Source organism: Naegleria lovaniensis, assembly GCF_003324165.1.
Source record: "Naegleria lovaniensis strain ATCC 30569 chromosome Unknown tig021, whole genome shotgun sequence".
Lineage (NCBI taxonomy): Eukaryota > Heterolobosea > Eutetramitea > Acrasida > Naegleriidae > Naegleria > Naegleria lovaniensis.
In genome coordinates, this window is record NW_025407843.1 from 181,659 (window position 1) to 201,473 (window position 19,815).

The window sequence follows — 19,815 nt, forward strand, 5'->3', positions numbered from 1 at the left end:
ATACAGCTTTTGGTGAAGTCAGTCCATAAAAAGCTCGGTCCTTTGTGACATGAGTATTTAAATGGTCTTTTAAAAATAGTAAAGTGTTCACGACAGTTGTCACAGTGACAAAAAGATATCACGTGTAGAATATCTGGAGTGGGTCAGTTTCAAATTGTTGTTTTCCGAAATCGATGTTGTTGAATGGGCCCAAGTTGGAAGAACCAATCCAAGAAGAATTGTTGTCTTGGTTTTCAAAATCCTGATCAAGCATCGCATTCCTTGAATTTACAACAAGGAGAGTACCGATATAATTCGATCAGAACAGCTCACCGTTCGGGGTGTTATTCTAAGGTTCATTGGCATATTTAAACAACTTTTAAAAAGATCGTGCTGAATATTAAGGAATCTTGAGGGGTAAGTTTTTCAAAAGTTTTAAGCTCTGAGATTTTCCCAAATGATTGAAATTGTAAATAGCGTATGTGCGTTGTTCCTCAATCAGAGCCTTTGTTACATAGATGAGTTTTAACAGGATTGCAATAGAGAATTCCAAACACATACATTAGGAACATTCAATCGGACATGCATGTCATCTATATAAAATGATGAAGAAATATTTCAAAGAGGATGATACGAAGGCTAGTTTGGAATTTTAAAATCAAAATGTTCAACAGGAGGCCCCGAAGTTTGTACAGAGACAACCGTTCAAAATACGGTGAATTTTCTTTCATAATTCAATAACAACAATCATAATTAATTGATTTTCGTAATTTTGTTGTTGTTGGCATTTCTTTCATATCTTCTTCTCGTTGGCAAATGCCACAAATACTACTCTTCTGACAAGATGGAAGACTAAGGACCTTAGTCTAGTTTACCAGAGAAGTCTGACAAAGAACAAACAAGCTCGGATAAAAACGAAAATTTATCGAAGTGTGCACCCATTCTATTGAATTCTGAAAGAAATACACCGTATTTTGAAAAGCTGATTTTCGTAGTTGTTGTTTGCGACTTTTATCATCTTCGAAACTCAAACTTCTTAATTTTTTGGGATCAAAAATTTGACCGCAGAGGGCGACATTACATCTCAAATGTCAGCAACACAAAAAATTGTTCATCACTTCCAAGCCCAATATATTCTGAATCTCATTGAAGTCTTCTTCGAAACGTTCATTGACGACCACCGAGGAAGATTAATTCCCTTGTTCCTTCCAGTCGTGTAAAGATGATTCCTTCCTCCACTTCTTCTTCCTCTACAAATTCATCATCAGCAACACCATTGTTGTTGACGCCATCATCATCCAATCCTCATACAACCACCACCATCAATAGCAATGGAACAACCATCATGACGACGAGTAGCTCCATCCCCACAGGTACTAGTAATAACACAACAACCACTACTCCATCAACGGCCATCAATATTGGAACTTCACTGTTGACAGTTAGCAATTCTTCTAATAATAATAATAATAACACCATTTCAATGTACAGCACAATAGCACAATCTCCTCCGAGCAATACCAATTCACCCATTCATCATTTGGCATCATCTTCGAATAATCCATTCAATGCAACGACCAATGCTACTAGTAGCAGTAGTAACAGCAGTAATAATAATAATAATACGACCAATTCCACAACTATTATGAATAATAATTTCATGAATGGAACTCCAACGACATTAGGTCTTCCCAATTCTGGAAGTATTTTTAAACCATCCTCGACATCACTCGTTTCAACAGCAACAGGAGAAAACACAGTGATTACAACTACGAGAGAAGAACAATCAATTTATGGACACTATACAAAAATTGTCGATAAATCTGAAACACAACGAACAGTGACATATGCCAATGTCTTTAGATTGGCAACTGATTTTGGATTTTTAATTGATAATGAAGAGCTCAGTGATTGTCAACTTCGAGTGGGAAGTGGAAAAAATCAAAGGACTTTTCATTGTCACAAAGTGATTTTATGTCAACGATCAGAATATTTTAGAAACATGTTTTTGGTACATCGTGGCATGTTTTTAGAATCTGCTTCTACACCAGTTTCTGGAGCTACAAATTTACCTTTTTCTGATAAGAGCGGAGAAGTGTTAACAAACTCATTCGGAACGAGAATATCAGTGGTTGAAAAACCAAATATTGCACCAGCTGTCTTTGAAAAAGTTTTACAATATATTTACACTGGAAGAGTGACATTTACCACAAAACTAAAACATAGAAAAATTAAGGACAAAACGGTACATGTGGCACAAATGCAAAGTCCTGATGACATTGACAATGTAATTTCCATGTGTATGCATGTATTGGCTGCTGCTGACGAACTAATTCTACTTGAGCTTAAGAGTTTCTGTGTGGATTATGTAAAACAATATATTGATTCTGAGTCTGCCATTGTACTTTTAGATTTAGCTCTCAAATACGGATCTGAGGACTTGATTGAGAGTTGTTTTGATTTTATCAAACATAACGCTCGTGAAGTCATTGCAAGTGAATCATTACCTTTTGTCTCGCATTTAACCATGAAAGTTTTCTTGGAAAGCGAATATTTAGCTGTTGACGAAATTGAACTATTTCGAGCATTACTTCGATGGGGAATGTCACAAATAGAAAATTCAGATGATACAGGATTACTTGCCACTGAAGAAGATATTTCAGATGACGAAGAAGTTGAAGATATTCTTATTGATGAGGAAACCAAAGAACAAACAGTCACGCATGTGGTTGATATGAAAGACTTGAAAGACCTCTTATGTGAACCTCCAGAAGAAGAGGAACTCATCTTTAGAAAGAAACAGTTGGCAATGAACCGAAAGCGTCTACTCATGAATGATTACAATGAAGCGGATGACTCAGAGTCAGACACACCATTTGCAGTTGTGAAAAATCCACTACGAGACGATGTTAGTTTACACACTAAATTTTCATTGGATCCAGTACCACAAAATAGACATCATACCGATCTCATTCAACTGGCCAATAGACTTGCTGATGAAGATAAAGATCTCATTAGGCAAGTGGTGCGAGATTTAATTCCATGCATTCGATTTCCTCTCATGACAGCTCATCAATTAACAGATGTTGTTGAAATATTTGGAATTGTTGATGATAGTTTATTGTTGGAAGCTTATCGACATGTGTGTGCTCCAGATCGAACACTACCAAGTACCTGTAAAAGAGCTCAAAAGAGAAAAGGAGCCTCTGACAATGAACAATCACACTTTAGTGGTTCCACCATTTTGAAATCAAAGAATCGACAAGAAGTGATCAAAATGTGTGGTGAAACAAGCATTACCAAGGGTAAAATGTGGACATTGGCATTTAAGGCTTCCAAAGATGGTTTTGATAGTAGTGTCTTTCATCAGAAATGTGATACGAGAGTAAGTTGTTTAATTAATATTTATTTCAATGACATGATCAATGATTCTCGCCACACACTCATGAACATTCTCATCATACACTCATGAACAACAACTTTTTGAAACCTTAGGGACCTTCAGTGTTGGTATGTCGAACGACAGAAGGTTACATTTTTGGAGGTTACAACTCGGTGGAATGGAATAGTAGCAATCAATGGCTCAAAGCCAATGACACGTTCCTATTTAGCTTGGTCAATCCTTACAACGATGGACCTCGTAAATTGAAAGTGAAAAATCCACAAAGAGCCATCTATTGTCATGCCAGTAGTGGTCCAAGTTTTGGAGGTGGTACCAATCTTGTATTCGATCCGTATGATTTGTATCTCGATAGTTCATTGAAACGAGGACACACCAATGTCGGTGGTGCTTATTCTACTTTCAGAGGTGGATTTAGAAGTGATGAAGCACAAAAGAGTTTAGCAGGTTCATTGAATGCATGGATTTTGAACGAAGTCGAAGTTTTCTTACTTCAATAAAGAATTTGTTCAGTAGGTTGTTGTAAGTCCTTCGAAGATTGGCTGTTCATTCGTTTCAATTTCATACAACAACAATAAAAATGCAACAACTCCCTCCACAGGCACAAGGTTCCGAAGAGGAAAGAGCAAAACAAGAACAACAAAAGAAAGCATTAGAAGAAGCAGAGGAAAAGAGAAGAGCTCTTCTTTCTCAGATCTTGGATGGTGATGCAAGAGAAAGATGTAAGTTTGTACCATCCGAGGAGGTTGGAATTTTTGTAGATCAACATATGATTATACAAACATCAATATTGAATGAAATGAATGAATCAAACATGACCACCTCACATTCAACATATTGGAAATTCCGGAAATATTGATATTGTTTTATTGATTTAAACTTTGCGGATGTCAATCTTATTAATTTTTTCTATATTGATGGTAATTTTCTCTCTTTACACAGTAAACAGAATTTCACTTGTTAGGCCAGAAAGAGCACGATCCTTTGAAGACTATGTCATCAAGTTAGCTCAGACTGGAAAATTGCCAGGAAAGATTAATGAGGAAACGTTAGTGAAAATGTTAGAACAAATGTCAGGATCGTCAACCAAGGTCAAAATTCAACGAAAGAAGAGTGCATTTGACAGCGACGAAGAAGCTGATGAAGACGAGGACGAGGATGAAGATGAAGATGATTTCTACAAGTAAATAATTACTGTAATTTAATTATTAAGTGTTCCGCAAACGATTGGACCTTTCCAATACACATCTTAATCATTCGATTGGATGCCTTCTCTATTTGTTGGGTGAAAAGCAATGATTTTCTCTTTCCTGATCATGGTCAACAAAGGTCGCCCTTTGATCTACTCGCTTAATTTCTTGACAAAGAAGTTAAACCGCCAGTCCACGAAGGAAACCATGTTTTTTGACACAAAAAAACAAAAACTTTCACCAATGAATCCACCAATGAAACTTGCTTCCAATCACGTGGTTGTTGTGGTCATGATACTTGGTCTGTTCTTATCTGTTGCCACACATTCGTTTGAAGTCGTTGTGTCTTCCACTAGTGAACCAGTTCAAGTTAACAAAGTCTTGCTGCCCAGCAGTCCTACCTCTGTTCTCACCCATGACACGTTGCAAACCAAAGCATCGTATGCATCAGCTTGTGACTGCCCAACATGTACACCAATAGTTATGGAGCCAAAAACCTATGTCTATCTGAATGTCTCATGTCCGTCCAACACCTTTGCCAGATACAAAAGAATGAGTGTTGGAAGTACAAATCCTAATGACTATTTTACCACCACTACCATTGAAACCTCTGAGCAATATGCGTTCGAAACTGGAAATCCCTACATGTATTACATTTATCTCTCCAAAAAGAACTCATCTTGCTTTGCTGTAGAAGATGTCATTCTTCCAGTCACCAAGACACTCACCTATGTTCAATGTAACAATCTTCTCAATGCCAATTGTTCCCTTCTGTTCAATTACAATTACGTTTGTATGAAGGTAATCGATTCAGGTCGATCGTAATCGATTTTTTCGACTTTGCACGAATAGCATCAACATCGTATCTCGTCAACATCAAGCAAAATCGTTTTCGGGAAGAAACGTCCAAAAAATGATGGTTGACCGAATTTGAGCAAGTCGTTTTCGATTTTACTCGATTTTTTTTCGCACTTTTTCGAAAATCACAATACCCTCGATTGTTGCTTACGGGCGAGATTTTACAGTAATATGCAAAACAACAGCAAAATGATGGGAATGTCCATACGTTCACCACGCAGATAGGTCTTGACCAAAAGTTGTTGTAATTCACATTTTCGCCGTATTCATGGATCCCTTCGAGGAAGGAATGGCCAACAATTTTTAATACCTCCAACAAACCATTCAATCCATCAAACACACACTTGACAAATTGTTCGGATGAATGTAATTGGAAAGTCACAGGTTCTGTAATTACGTTTTTATACCAAACAAGCATGAACCATCACCTTCTTGGGAAAACGTTCCTTTTTTGATGAATGTGCGCCTTGCATCTTGGGCTCACTGGATTTCCAAATTTAAGGAAAACAAAAAAGCCAAACCAGACCTCCAGCACCAACCACAACAACACAGTTTATCAAGGTTGTCAACCAACTACACGACTCTCAACAACACATCATCATGATGAGGAATCAAACATTCAGCACAACAAATGCTTTACAGATGCAAGCACAGACTTGTCTTGTTACTAATGGCCATCAACATACCACAGAACCACGATACGTATCGTTGGACCAACAAGAATTGAGAATGATTAGTGATGATACCATCGTGTCCAATTGCACCTCGTCGGAACAGCAGCTACAACAACAAACAACATCCCCATACCGTCTCACACACATTCCAGTGAGAATGCATTTGTCATTCACTAACTGCCCCATGTCAGTTCGAGAAGTAACTCTGCGACTGCCAATTGACAGCATGACCGAGCAATATTTGGATGTTTTTTGTAAATTTGAAAGTGATGATACCAAAATAGATGTATCATTAAGGTTGCCTATAGTTCTAATTTGGATTGCCATGGAATCAGCAAAGCATCGACCTCAATTTTACCTTGATATTTATCTCAACCTGCATTCTTCCTTGATAAGAGATTCTTTAGAACGTGATAGTATTCAATGTTTTGTTGCCGGTAAAGAGAGAACCGATTCTCAATTCATTCACCATGAAGCAGTGACCAGTGGTAATTGCAACGTTTATCAAAAAACTTCAGGAGACATTGCCGTTAGAATTTGCATGTTAAACCAACGTTTACCTCTCGTTCGTCTCGACACTTCAAACATTGAAAATGAATTATGTGACATCCTTTCGAATTGTAAAAGTTTGTCAGCCGATTCCTCAAATTGAATTCAACTATGGACAGTTTTACATGCCTAATTTCGAACACAAAGAGCAGATTAGGCTATCATGGTTTTATTGGGAGAGGTTCAAAGAATTGTGATACTTGAAATAAGCCCTTTGTTTCATGTTGTATCTCTGTCACAGTAAAAGGTCGAGAAGGAACTGTGAAATGAACCGTTTCAACTTGTTCGAGAACTGATGTTTCTGAACTTATCTTCTCATTGAACCACTCTTTACAACCATCACGGTCACACAATGTGTTCACTGATCCTTGATTACAGCGTGACAACTTCACAAATCTCTTTCAATCAATCTTTCCAAACACTGAATTGACAAATTTTCATTTACCGTTCGTAAAAGACCAAGTAAAAAAACACAATTTCCATATATACTGTTAGAAAACTTCATGAACCAAAGTTAAAATGTACTATTTCCACATTCAAATCGATTCTTCAGCTCTCTCATGTGAACAGGTGGAATCATTTTCATTCACTTTGTACTATTTTCAACTGTGAGCAAGTTTACAAACGCCCCATGCAGCCTGTTTCTACCATCTACGTCAAGGACACTTGATGCATGGTGCGAGACAAAGGGCAAGCATGAAAGTTAACATTTTACAATGTCCAAGTTCTATTTAAACCAGTTGGCCTTTGATTATTTGAAAATATAAAAAAAGATTGAAATCAGCCGACCAGCAATTTCAAATAATTTACTGAAAGCAACACTTTGAGAATCCTTTCACAACCACTCTCTCTCTGCCGATACTGAAATCATCTTCACCATGAACCCATCATCATCATTTCATCAACTGACAACATTTAATGAAAGTATTAATTCTGTGATGATAAGCTGTGACCATTCGGAAAGGACGAAAACAACAACTTCTACTCATGACTCTCAATCATTAGAGCCACTCTCAAACGAAATCAAGACTACTTCATCGAAAAAGAAACCAACCAATGCCATTCTCAAGAGAAAGAGACAAAACTCTTTCGATAGTTTGCAAGCAGCACAATACATGATTCAAAGAATTGTGAACACAGACAACCTTTCATCCTCCTGTTCGCTCAGCAATCAGCAAATCGACAAGAATGGAAATGGATCGAATAAGGATCTTTCCAACACTGATCTTTTTTCTTCAACAACAAGTGACAATGAAGTGTGTAACTTTTTAGAACAGATTCTCTCCAAGAACAGTTCATTGATTGTTTCCGGAGAGACGCTGACGAGAGGAAAACGAACGAAAAGAGTTCATGTGCAAACCAACTCTACACAGTCGATTCATTCATACATTCATCATGAATCAGTGAATAGCTGTCAAGCTCCTCATTCCTCTATGTTAACCAACAATGTATCATTACCACCCTCGTTTTACATGCAATCGAGTTATCAACTCTCCTTTATGAAATAGATGCAATTTTGTAAATTTTTGAGTGTATTTATATGTACAATACCAACAACAACCACAAAACACTAATGATCCAAACCACCACGCCACCATGTACAACTAACTGAAAGCACTAACTTTGAAATTAAACTGTAATACCAATTTTGTTCTGTACTTCATTACAATTTTCTTTTTTCGGAACTTTAAAAAATGAAAGCTGGACAAGCATCATCATCACCACAGACCAAACAAGGACACAATGACACATCACAACAAGCAAACAAACAAGCTCGGAGCATCACTAAATATTACGACCCAAAATCATCACTCTCACACATAATCGGAGATTATCGATTATTATCACCTTGGAACAAACTTAAATTTAATATCATTCAATTCATTGCGGAATGGAGAGTTCTTTCACATAATATTTCTCAACAGCAAACGATGCATCACAAGTACAAATATTCAGATCCATATCTGGAAAAAGCTACACGAGAAATGTATCATCCACAAATTGTTTCCTCTATGAAACAACGTTTTTCGAGATGGTTCAAATACTCACTGTATTTGACAGCCTTTTCTCTTCTTGTGGTGTACCCTTCCGCTTGCAAAATTTGGGAAACTGAAAAGAAGCGACGAGAGCTTTATCTATCTCAAAAATATACGTTTGACAAGGAAAAATCCATCTAGGTCAACTTTCGTGTACTATGTGTTAATCAGGCTGTGAAGAATTTTCACTTGTAACACACCACAGCGGTACGTTCATGTGGAAGATCTGAATTAAGGCTTCAATCAGTGTGCGAATAGGACGATCAATGTTTATTCATGCTGTTTTTAGCCTTTCAGAGCATATTATCTCAATATTTTAGAGCGATTAAATATAGGACCATCTTCAATTTAACGACTATTCACCAACTCTATTTCTAATCACTATGATTCATCCAAAAGATTTCATTCCAGCAAAATTACAGGACCTTAGATACTGGTTTTTCAACTCTTTAATGCTTTCTCAAGTGTAGCAGTTTGAAAATTTTAGAAAATATCCATGAATTCGTGTGAACCGATCGACAGTCCTAGATAATTGTTGATTTCTGCATCTGAGTATTTCTCGTCCATGATGTATGCTATGATCATTTCTTCGGTTTCCTTTTGTTCCTTCAACTTTTGGATTTTTTGAAGCTTTAGCTGTCTAAGCGTAACGTTAGGAGCTGATTTAGGAATAATTTCAGGTGCTTCTTTTGGCTCCTGTATGTTGATAACAATGTCTGAATTTCCATAATTTGTTCTTGTTTCGTCACTTGGCGTGAGACTTGAAAAATCACTTCTGGTGGTATATAATGAGCTTTTTTCACTTGAGAGATCTTCTTCATCCGTATATTTAATAGATCCTGTTTTTGGGTCAATAATTAGCCTTGATTCTTTCTTTTTACGCTTAATGGAAGGAAGGGTAGGCCTGGAAGGAGCAGTGTTGAAAACTCTGTTTAAAATTTCATCTTTGGAAACTGTGCTTGTATTCGACGTAGTGCTTTTAAAACTTGATGTCTTTTTCAACGCTTTAGGTGTAGAAGATTTTTTTAAGTCTCGTAACAAATCCTGACTGCTTTGGGATAGGTGTTTCTCCTTCGTGACCAAACTCGATGTAATAATTTGATTAGAAGAAAAATTTCTTAGTAACTTCCGTTCCTGGTCAGCTTTCGAAACAGGCCCTAAAATCTTAGTTGTGGTTGAAGAATTTGTTTTGTTGGAAAACAAATTATTAAGGCTCATACTTGCAACTAAATGTCGCTCCTCAGGTATTGTGTGAGAGAAAAGCAGAGCTTCTTTACCGTTGACTTTTGCATCAACTCTCTTGTTTTTTCCAATTCTTGGAGTCGGCGATCTTACCAAGGATCCAGAACCGCTAGTTCCAGTGCCTGACGATGTTGTACCTTGAGAGTCCAGCGAGTCTCGCTGCTTTTGACCGTGTTTCGACTTAATGGAAGCTACTGAAGAGTGTTTTGAAAGAGCTTTCATTTGGTGTTCTTCGACAAGAGCTCTATGGATATCAGAAACAGTGTGATATCGATGAAATGATGATAATTGTGGTTTCTTAATACCAGATCCTGTTCTCTCAAGCCGATATGATGATTTAGTTTTCAAAAGCCCCTTTGACGCTGAATGGTTGAATATCTCAACTTCCACTGTGCTGCTAGAGGTTGTAGACACCGTTTCCACTGACTTAATTTCGTCGTCATCCATTGGCAAATCTTCTTCATTATCTATATATTGCTGTACTGCCCCAAAACGAAAAACCTCCAAGCTTTCTCGTAAAACATTTCCTGCAGAAGGATTTCTTGTCATGACTTTTTGTAAAACAGCTTGGTCAATCGGTTTAGGGGACAACGTGTTGTAATTGTCAAAGTACGAAGAATCATCATATTTCATTGTGTTACTAGGTTGAGTTGTTGGGTCGATATTTACAATGGGCGATAGGAGATCAACATGCTTTTTCATATCCACAAAGCTTGAAGCCTTTGTTTTGAGCTTAGATGTTGCAATTAATGAAGGAGTCCTAAATGATAATGTAGCTTGAAGTGGAGAAGATTCTGGCTGGCGCGGTGGCTGCAGCTCTGAAGATGTAAGCGGTACAATTCTATTGCTTCTTCGGGGAGATCCATTCGTAGATTTGGAGCCACTGCTGGCGTTCTCTGCGTTTGTAACATCGTTCAGAGTAGGTACGGAAGGACATAAATTCATTAAGGCTGGTGTTGAAGAGGAGTTAATATCTTTGTTGGAAGGCTTGACTCTGAAGGATAAGCTTGAAGGTGTTGATGATGTTCTTATTGTTTTTTCCACTTTTTTCCTTGGCTTGTTGTCCCTGCAATGATCGTGGACATTAGAATCCGAAACTTTGGAGCATGAGAATTTAAAAAGTGCGCTTCCCATGATGATGGTAGTGTTATGTGATGATTACTATATATTTATCGAAAGAGTGAGGGAAGGAATAAACATAGCAAGACTGGCCAGCGAAAGTGAACTCCGGGCTTCAGGGACACGATTTATGTCCCTCGAAAAAAAAAAAGGTTCTGTAGAGAACCGGCTTAACGCTGGCAAAGAAAAATCTTGAAATTGAAGCTTCCAAGTTCACTGTTCTGTCAATAGAGAGCCCAGCGACAGGAGTTGGCGACCAAATCCATCCAGCAACCCGCTCTGTTGGCTTGTCTTGCTATGTAATAAATTAATAAAAAGACAGTGATGGGAGAGTGGTCTCTCTCAATTTAATACAATCCAGCCACAAAAACGTTGTCTTAAACGTATCATAACAACCTCAGCACACAATATTACGCTCCAACCGAAAATTCCCTCCTAGTGCAAACAAAACGGCCTTTTTTTTAGGTATGCACATCTTTCCTTAATTGTTCAACACTAACAGGCTGGCAACGATCGACCTTAAACGCTATTTCCATTAAAAATCTACAACTCTCACTTGCTTTTCATGCTGCTGGTCATTGCTGCTCGGATAGTCTCAATGGGAATAACGATGGACAAGATTAACAGAACCACCAATAACAAGATGGAGAAAAGGAATAGGCCAAGGCTTACTTTGGCATAGATGGCTGCTTTCACGAAGGATGATTTTCGAAACTATCTCCATACATGTGAGTCATCGTATATATATATCAACACCTACTCATTTCAACTTACCAATGCAAAGTTAACGACCCAAATGAAAGGGAAAAAGAACCCAATGATCATCAAAAACAAAGCAGTCGAATTTTCCTCATCGTTCGAAAAATTTGTAATCCTTCGTATGGATTTCCGAAGTGAGTGAAACCCACTCTTTCGTTGCCCATAATATGATGAGTAGCATGGCTCCGAGCAAGATGGTTCTCGAAATGATGACGTTTGGTTACCATCAGGCGTTGTGTTGTGATGAAGCTGGATGAGACATTGAGCTTCGGTCATGATGATACGAAGAAAATGTGGTTTCTTTTGTTTTATGTGGTTTATAATCTCATCACGGCTCTTTGAAATGTTTCATGCAACCACACTATGCTCCCAATCATGTTCTTTCATGCTGAATGCGTGATATCACCCGCATGATGAGGACATATCCCACAGTACTGTAAAAAAATATCACCCTTCCCTTCCCTTATTTTTGAATATTTCTTTCGGAATCGGAAGGCAAGATTGATCAAATTGGATTATTTTAATATTATCATTGAATCGAAGATGAGTAGTAGCAACAACTTTGAAATTCCAGAAACAAGCGAAGGAAAAATTAACTATGCAAAAAAGCTGAAGGACGATGGTAACGATCAGTTCAAGCAAGGCAATTATTTAAAGGCCATCAAACTCTACAAGACCATCTTTCTCTATGTTACGGGATTAGAATCAAATTTAATGTCAGTAATGTCCAACAATAATAACCCAAACGCAGGATCGTCTGCATCACAAACTCTCTCTGAAACAGAACAATTACAAGTTACAGCAAATCTAAATATTGCACAATGTTATCTCAAATTAGAGAAATATGAGCAAGCTTTGGAGTATTCACAACGAGCACTGAAATTGGAGCCTAACAATATTAAAGGAAGATTGAGAAAAGCTTTGGCACATCTCGGATTGAATGACATTGATAATTCCGAGAGAGCGCTTGAAGATGTATCCAAAGAAATTCCAAATGATCCTCTCGTGAAACAAGGATACAAAAAATTAGAAGCATTAAAAAAGGAACACAGAACAAAGGAAAAGAAGATGATGATGGGTATTTTCAGTGGTCTCGGATCCGATCAATAAATTATTTAATGCTCTGTGGTGAAACATCATTGTTGCGTGGATTCAATGCACGATAAAATTGTGAGATAGTTAATTGAAAATTCAAATTTTCCATCCTGCAAAAAAAATGTGCCGTAAAATTCAGTCAGGCCTTGTGGGGTCGTTGTTGATGCACATGATGATACTATGCACCATCACGATGACCTTGTGTGTAGTTGAAGGCAATGCTTCATCATTGGTGAAAAATTCTTTGGAGACTATTCCGACATTTTCCAACTTTAAAACGCTTACATTTTCTGGATTTGGTTCTGGAGCCTCTATGGCTGTTCAAATGCAATTTGCTCACTCAAAGAAAGTAGCTGGCGTTGCATCTTTTTCAGGGTTGCCATACTATTGCATTAAAAACAATTTAACAAGATTGGAAACATGTTTTAAACATACTGAACAAGTGACAGTGGATGAAATTGTGGACATTCTTCAAAAATTGACATATTACAATTTAATAGATGACTATTCAGAATCCATTTCTTCACATAGAGTTTATTTGCAAAGTGGAAGCCAAGACAAAAGCCTAACTCAAGCTGCTGCGATAAAGTCGAGAGAGCTGTTCGAATTTTTGAATGTTCCAAAGGAAAACATAAAAACAGTCCTTGACATTCCCTCTGGACATGCTATGGTATCCGTTGACTACAGTGACTCTGAAAAGAATAAGTGTGGAAGTGAAGTTCAAAAACCATATATTCAAAATTGTGGATTTGATTTGGTGGCTGATGCTCTTAAATTCCTTCTGTTCCAAAATGATGACCAAAAATTTGTGAACAACAAGATAGCTAAAAAGAATGAGGACTTACTGAATAACGTAAGTGCTAATATGATTGAGAAACAGGTCGAATGCTCACACTAATGATTAGCTCTTCAAGATTGATCAAACTCCATTTGCATCACAAAGACACTTAATGGGAGATTACGGATACTTGTACATTCCATCAGCTTGTCAAAAGGATGAAACTAAATGTACTCACATTGTAAGTCTTGGAGTTTTCATACTGTAATTAACAATAATTTATTTAATAGCATGTTGCCTTCCATGGTTGTGACCAACTGGAAGAAGAATTTGCTCTCTATTCTGGATATAATAGAGTTGCTGAACAAAATAACATTGTTGTCATGTACCCTAGATCTTCGATTCAAGATAGATACAATCCACACGGATGGTAAGTTTACTAAGCCGTTTTTTTAATGTATAGAACTTTTGAATCGCAAAAATAGTTGGGACTTTTTTGGAACAGAGAATGGAGATGATTATCGTTCAGAGTTGTATTTAGCCAGGTTAGGACCACAAATGCAAACAGTTGCCAGGATGATTGAACAAGCTGGTCACAATATGGACATGAAGAAGTTACTCGAGAGAAGTGCTGCAGAAGTTTTATTAATGCTTGGAGCTGTGGTGCTTATTTTTGTGTACCAAATGTACAAGCTTGTCATTTCTCCATCCCAAAGGAAGAAAAAGTCAGACTAACAATTTTCCAACCGAGACTTTTTAAGCAATTTTGAAAAATCGTAAACACACATAAATACATTGCAAAGCTATTTATTCTCCATCATGCGTTGCTTAAATTTTGACACTTTTTTGGGAGCTTGATCTTGCGAAGCATTGCTGGCACCAGACGTCATCGATTTTGGAGCAAATCCTACAACATCTCTCTCCACAACGTTGAATGTACTGGAAGAAGCACTTGAAGGTTTAGCTGATGAGGGTGTATTCTGTGAGGCTTTGGGTTGCTGTTGTTCAGTGCTTGCTGTGGGTGTTCTGTGGAAATATTTCAGAATATCTTGTTGCAATTTTTTATCCTCTTCCCCAAAAGTGTGAATTTGCCTAGACTGTGGTTCTTCTTTTTCGTCTTCTTCATGTAAATTGAGGTGTTGCATTTTGTTTTCCATTATTTCTTCCCTTTCTAACTCGTTTAATATTTTCTCTAAATCCTCTTCATCTTTTGGAGTTGTTTTTCGTCTGTAGTGTAGCTCGTCTCTATCTTTTTTTCGTGAGTTATATTCAAATATCATTTCCTCAGATTCTTCCAATTCTCTCAGGTCTTTCAATTCATCAGGTATCTGACTTTCCATTTCTCGAATCATTTCCTCAATTTTTTCAGCCTCAGAGACATCTCTTAAATCTACTTTGTTTTGTTTGGGCTTTAAGATATGAGAATGTTTTCCAAGTCCCATTCCTTCATAAACTGCGTGCAATAATTTTCTCTCGTTTTCCAAAGCATGTAATACTCGTTCAATTCGTCGCTTTAAAATCTGTCTTGCGTGATGAGCAGAAGTTTTAATAAAATAATTTTCTCCGAGAGCAACAGTGACTTCATTGGTTTGGATTAATTGTCCAGGCATGAAAGCTAATCCGTGAGATCCTATCGGAAGCATACATTGATGTTGTAATTTTTGTGGAATGTAAATGAGTGTATCAAATAATGTTTTATATTCTTCAAGAGTTTTTTCGTATTGTTGAATATTTTGACGATGGCGAACAACAAGTTCAGTGAATTGCCTTCCGAAACTTTCTCTGTCTTGGTGCGACATTTTTTGAAATCAAAAAAATAATATCAGTTTTAAAGTTATTTGTTCCACCAAGATTTTAAACGGCTCGATGATGATAGTATTTACATTTCCGATAGTTTTTAAAGATCATCATCAATGAATTGAAAAATTGAAGCGTCATAATATGTAATTATAAAATTATATATTATGACGCTTCAATTCATTTTCACCACGCATCGCGGCACAGTAACGGAAATGAGCGCCAAAAGAAGCATAAAAAAATCCTTCTCTCTTAGGTTTGAAGATTTAAGGAAAGCCTGACTCACTACAGGACAGATACATCTCCATATATTTTGAAAATCATGTCTTCATACGGAAAAGTTTCAGGCAGAGCAACCTCATCATCCGAAGCAAGAAATTTTACGGCAAAGCTTGGAAACATTTCTCCAATCCAGCATTACAAGACTAGCAACACTGCTTCGGGCATGATGGCTACATATAACTATGACAATTCCAACACAAAACATGCCAATGATGAGGCAAATTTACATCATACTCAGCCTGTCGGAAGCAAGCTAGTTGATTTACATACACCAAGAACTATTCCAACAGAACTTGACAACAACCACAGACAATATTCACCATCAGCAGCTTCATCTGTAGACTCCTCACCACCTATTGTGATCAATAGACACTTGGAACAAATTGTTAAATGTTCTCTATGTCATAATAAGCCAGTTACACCTCATCTGTGTCCTTGCTGCTCTAAAATTGTTTGCCTTCCATGTATCAAACGGTGGCTTGTTGACCAAGGCAAATCTAATTGCCCTAATTGTAGAGCCTCTATTCATATGAATCAAATGGTAAATTGCAAATTTGTTTCAGAAATTTCTACAGAGCTTGAAAAGCTGCAATCTCACATACATTCCAAGAAAGAAAAAAACTTGGTATCCACTCCGAGGCACGTAGTTGAACAGTGCTCACATCATGACCTTCCTCTTATATACTATTGTGAAACTTGCAAAGTTGCTATTTGCTCTGATTGTGCCATGTTTGAAGATAAGCACAAATCTCATTCCTTCAAAAAAGTGTCTGAAGTTTACAAAGAGTGTGTGGAGGTTGTTAAATCTGAATCGAATTCTGTAAACACTAGGTTGAAGGATCTTAATACTCTAATTATCAACATCGAAGAAAACATTAAAATGATTACCAAGTCAAAAGATGAGACGCTTAAATCTATTAACGAGACTGTAGAAGAAATAAGAGGTAATTTGGAAACTCTTTACAAAACCAAACTGTCATCGCTGGTATCACAGAAAAACCTCATTATTGATGAAATTACCATGTTGGAACAGCTAAATAAGGAGCTTGGCAAACAAATAGAGACAAGTCCTCAATGTGTCTTGATTCAAAAGACACCAGATATTGTGCGAGTCGTCGACGAGATTAACAAGAAACCACCAATCAGCTTTTCAAAAATCTCAGTTGAACACTCATTCCCAAATGAACTAGTTCCAACATTTGAAGGTGGTCAATTTAGAATAGAAAACTACTTTGAAAAGGTAAAAACTACCGAAGTCATATATTCTGATCCGATTAACATTAATGGTTTGTTGTGGAGACTGAAAATTTATCCCAACGGAACTGGGTTAGCAAAAGGAGTATTCATCTCAGTGTTTTTAGAAATGTACAAAGGGCTCACTGAGCCAAAGAAGTACCACTACAAGGTTGAGATGATTAACAGAAAAGACACAACGAAAAATATTGAGAGGTCATTCGCTTCCATCTACGAATGTGGAGAATGTTGGGGATATAATCGCTTTTTTAGAGTTTCTGAGCTGATCAGCAACGGATTTGTTGATCCTGAAGAAGATGTATTGATTCTAAATTTCTTTGTTCGCCCAACCAGCTATTTTGAAAAGTGTTTAGAACAATCTAGATACATTAAGGAGCTTGAAGATTTTAAGAAGAGTCATTTGGTATCAGAGAGCTTATCTTCACCAGTCATGAATAGAGAGCTCGCACCTCTCTCGGAAACTCCTCTCACAAACAAGAATGATCTTGAACAAAATCAAAGCACCGGTGTACAACTGCAAACCTGGACTGACCCTTCAAGCACTGAAGATCCAAATCTTTCTCCTATCGTTGAAACATTTTCAACTCCTTTCATTACAGAAGATGATGTGTGCGTACCATCATCTGTTTCACCAAAACTACCCAAAGAAGAGTTGTTTACTTCTCAATCTGTGCCTCAGAATACCAATGAACTGGACCATTCCAATATTTCTCTAAGTTCAGACGAGGAAGACGCTCCTCTCCCAGAGTCCGCATGGAAACCAGTAGAGCCTGGCTTCTCAATCCCCCATGTTGGAAATCAAAGCCAAGAGGAAATTTCCACCTCTCAGCAACAAATAACTCCCTTAGATGATCAATAAACTTTTTACCGCCAAAACTTTGTACAAATTTTTTAAATTAAAAAAAATGAGCCATTTGAAACCCGATGACTACGTGCCACAAGCAATCAGAACCAGTTTTTGGCAGCCTTCTCCAACGGAAGATGAAGATATGGTGTAAGTACTAAGTAGAACCGCTAAATGTAATCGTTGGGCCACACATAGTCTCGCCTCATCAAAAACGAAGCCGTTGGTGTCAGTTTTGTCGAGTTTGACTAAAATAGGTGATGATCAAATCCGAAGAAAAATTGAGCAGAATGAAGATGTCATCGAAAATGATTATTCGAACACAGTTCACTCGTACGTGTTTACAAACATCATCTACTTGTAAATTTACATTTCTATTTACAAATAATTTCATACTATTCAGGGTTTTGAATTGCTTTAAAAAGCGCATGAATGTGATTGAAGAGTGTGAGTTATTCGATGAAAGTGACGACGACTATGAAATCGATGTAGATAAATTAATTGAAAGTGAAAATTCTCTCAGTGAAAAATTTCGAAAGAGAAGCGAAGATCCCAATTTCTACAGAGATTACAACGGAGAAGGATCGTTGCACAGTGACAAAGCGTCTGCTATGTCCAACAGAAGCAAGGGTGTAATACCAATTGAGAAGAGCACAGGACCCATATTTGGATCACATAAGAGGATTGATGAGGTTACATACAAAAATTACATCAATGCCAAAAAACCATCTACACTGGTGGTCTCAAAGGTTCAAGGCCTCCAACCTAGAATTGACACAACAGGGGTGCCATTACGGGAAAACGAACGATATAAAAAGTTTGAAGACTATGTTATTGACAAAAAGAAGCAAGCTGAGGAGGACCACAGAATGAAAGACTTCAGAAAAAGCCCATATTCTGTCACTAACATTATTAAGGTTACATGTAAAAAAAAGTCGAATGATGCCGAAAAATTACAAAAGAAGGAAAAAAACAATGACCGTACGATACAGAAATCTCAACGGAAAAATATAGTTTCAACTTGCGCAACCAAAACCAGGAAACGTGTGAAAAAGGTGGTGGAGCATCATCACCACTACTATAAGGATGGTCAGGTTGTCCACACAGAAGTAACAACTCTCCACAGGTCCTCCAGTTGTTATAGAAGAACCATGCAACATTACCCATTCCACAACGTCCACAGACCATGCTACACATATTGCTAATCAACTTTCATCAACTTCAACCGGTAAAACTCTGGATCACACACTGTCAGAAACTTCTTCTCAGAAGAGCTTAAGCACGCATTCAAAAATGTCAATAGAGCCCATTTCCATTCGACAGAAGCAACAATAGAGAGCGCCCATTTTCCCAACGAACAAGAAAAAGAAAACATTCATCATGTAAATAACTCCTCCAATGAAAGGTCAAGCCATGACCAAACGAATTCTGTAACTCTTACTGAGGGTAACCCTGAGAAACTCAAAGTTGTTTCTAAAGCAAAAGAAGATTCAAAGGATCAGAAAAAAGAAACAACTTCGAAACTGTTATCTGACACCTTGGTACACAAACCAACAACCAACGTTTTTTCCAGCGTTGAGATCAAACATGAAAAGCAACCACCTATAAAGTTGCTGAAACAGAAAGAGACCACGTCGGAGGAAGAACACAAAAAGAAGGTGTTAAATAACAACATTGAGAGTATCCTATCAAACAGAAAGGACGATCACTCCATAGATCTCAAACTCAAGCGATTCTTGAAAAAGAGAGAAAGAAAAAAACAGAAAAACAAAAGATTGAGCTCTTCCAATCCGTTGCTGCAGTCTTCAACTTCTCTCCAATCCAGCAAGGCAATCTCTTCCTGTCTCCATCATCTCGAACTTTCAATCATGTTCGGAGGTGTTAAAACAATTAGATTTTTCAAAAGTGAAATCGCTACCAACAGAGAAAAAGCTAACTATTGACGATGTTCATCCGTAT

At 37.4% G+C, this 19,815-nt stretch overlaps 13 protein-coding genes across 13 annotated transcripts; 10 read left to right on the top strand and 3 right to left on the bottom strand.

Moving 5' to 3' along the window:
- Positions 1-1,201: 1,201 nt before the first annotated feature.
- C9374_004481 (uncharacterized protein) lies at positions 1,202-3,879 on the top strand (the record flags this gene model as incomplete). The annotated part of the gene is made up of 2 exons (XM_044694125.1): positions 1,202-3,364; positions 3,475-3,879. The coding sequence occupies 2 exons, from the start codon at positions 1,202-1,204 to the stop codon at positions 3,877-3,879; spliced, it is 2,568 nt and encodes an 855-aa protein (XP_044548823.1).
- Positions 3,880-3,959: 80 nt separating this feature from the next.
- C9374_004482 (uncharacterized protein) lies at positions 3,960-4,566 on the top strand (the record flags this gene model as incomplete). Its single annotated transcript, XM_044694126.1, has 2 exons — positions 3,960-4,101; positions 4,322-4,566. 2 exons carry the CDS (start codon positions 3,960-3,962, stop codon positions 4,564-4,566), a joined length of 387 nt encoding a protein of 128 aa, XP_044548824.1.
- A 246-nt stretch (positions 4,567-4,812) lies between these two features.
- Positions 4,813-5,394, top strand: C9374_004483 (uncharacterized protein; the record flags this gene model as incomplete). Its single annotated transcript, XM_044694127.1, has 1 exon — positions 4,813-5,394. The coding sequence occupies one exon, from the start codon at positions 4,813-4,815 to the stop codon at positions 5,392-5,394; it is 582 nt and encodes a 193-aa protein (XP_044548825.1).
- A 633-nt stretch (positions 5,395-6,027) lies between these two features.
- On the top strand, positions 6,028-6,753 carry C9374_004484 (uncharacterized protein; the record flags this gene model as incomplete). The annotated part of the gene is made up of 1 exon (XM_044694128.1): positions 6,028-6,753. One exon carries the CDS (start codon positions 6,028-6,030, stop codon positions 6,751-6,753), a length of 726 nt encoding a protein of 241 aa, XP_044548826.1.
- Positions 6,754-7,528: 775 nt separating this feature from the next.
- Positions 7,529-8,158, top strand: C9374_004485 (uncharacterized protein; the record flags this gene model as incomplete). Its single annotated transcript, XM_044694129.1, has 1 exon — positions 7,529-8,158. One exon carries the CDS (start codon positions 7,529-7,531, stop codon positions 8,156-8,158), a length of 630 nt encoding a protein of 209 aa, XP_044548827.1.
- Positions 8,159-8,344: 186 nt separating this feature from the next.
- C9374_004486 (uncharacterized protein) lies at positions 8,345-8,827 on the top strand (the record flags this gene model as incomplete). Its single annotated transcript, XM_044694130.1, has 1 exon — positions 8,345-8,827. One exon carries the CDS (start codon positions 8,345-8,347, stop codon positions 8,825-8,827), a length of 483 nt encoding a protein of 160 aa, XP_044548828.1.
- A 342-nt stretch (positions 8,828-9,169) lies between these two features.
- C9374_004487 (uncharacterized protein) lies at positions 9,170-11,062 on the bottom strand (the record flags this gene model as incomplete). Its single annotated transcript, XM_044694131.1, has 1 exon — positions 9,170-11,062. One exon carries the CDS (start codon positions 11,060-11,062, stop codon positions 9,170-9,172), a length of 1,893 nt encoding a protein of 630 aa, XP_044548829.1.
- Positions 11,063-11,599: 537 nt separating this feature from the next.
- Positions 11,600-12,082, bottom strand: C9374_004488 (uncharacterized protein; the record flags this gene model as incomplete). Its single annotated transcript, XM_044694132.1, has 2 exons — positions 11,600-11,761; positions 11,822-12,082. 2 exons carry the CDS (start codon positions 12,080-12,082, stop codon positions 11,600-11,602), a joined length of 423 nt encoding a protein of 140 aa, XP_044548830.1.
- A 267-nt stretch (positions 12,083-12,349) lies between these two features.
- On the top strand, positions 12,350-12,916 carry C9374_004489 (uncharacterized protein; the record flags this gene model as incomplete). The annotated part of the gene is made up of 1 exon (XM_044694133.1): positions 12,350-12,916. The coding sequence occupies one exon, from the start codon at positions 12,350-12,352 to the stop codon at positions 12,914-12,916; it is 567 nt and encodes a 188-aa protein (XP_044548831.1).
- Positions 12,917-13,022: 106 nt separating this feature from the next.
- Positions 13,023-14,414, top strand: C9374_004490 (uncharacterized protein; the record flags this gene model as incomplete). Its single annotated transcript, XM_044694135.1, has 4 exons — positions 13,023-13,754; positions 13,807-13,920; positions 13,970-14,109; positions 14,165-14,414. 4 exons carry the CDS (start codon positions 13,023-13,025, stop codon positions 14,412-14,414), a joined length of 1,236 nt encoding a protein of 411 aa, XP_044548832.1.
- A 68-nt stretch (positions 14,415-14,482) lies between these two features.
- Positions 14,483-15,478, bottom strand: C9374_004491 (uncharacterized protein; the record flags this gene model as incomplete). Its single annotated transcript, XM_044694136.1, has 1 exon — positions 14,483-15,478. One exon carries the CDS (start codon positions 15,476-15,478, stop codon positions 14,483-14,485), a length of 996 nt encoding a protein of 331 aa, XP_044548833.1.
- Positions 15,479-15,798: 320 nt separating this feature from the next.
- On the top strand, positions 15,799-17,871 carry C9374_004492 (uncharacterized protein; the record flags this gene model as incomplete). Its single annotated transcript, XM_044694137.1, has 1 exon — positions 15,799-17,871. One exon carries the CDS (start codon positions 15,799-15,801, stop codon positions 17,869-17,871), a length of 2,073 nt encoding a protein of 690 aa, XP_044548834.1.
- Positions 17,872-17,917: 46 nt separating this feature from the next.
- Positions 17,918-19,061, top strand: C9374_004493 (uncharacterized protein; the record flags this gene model as incomplete). The annotated part of the gene is made up of 3 exons (XM_044694138.1): positions 17,918-18,006; positions 18,055-18,189; positions 18,260-19,061. The coding sequence occupies 3 exons, from the start codon at positions 17,918-17,920 to the stop codon at positions 19,059-19,061; spliced, it is 1,026 nt and encodes a 341-aa protein (XP_044548835.1).
- Between the last annotated feature and the right edge of the window lie 754 nt (positions 19,062-19,815).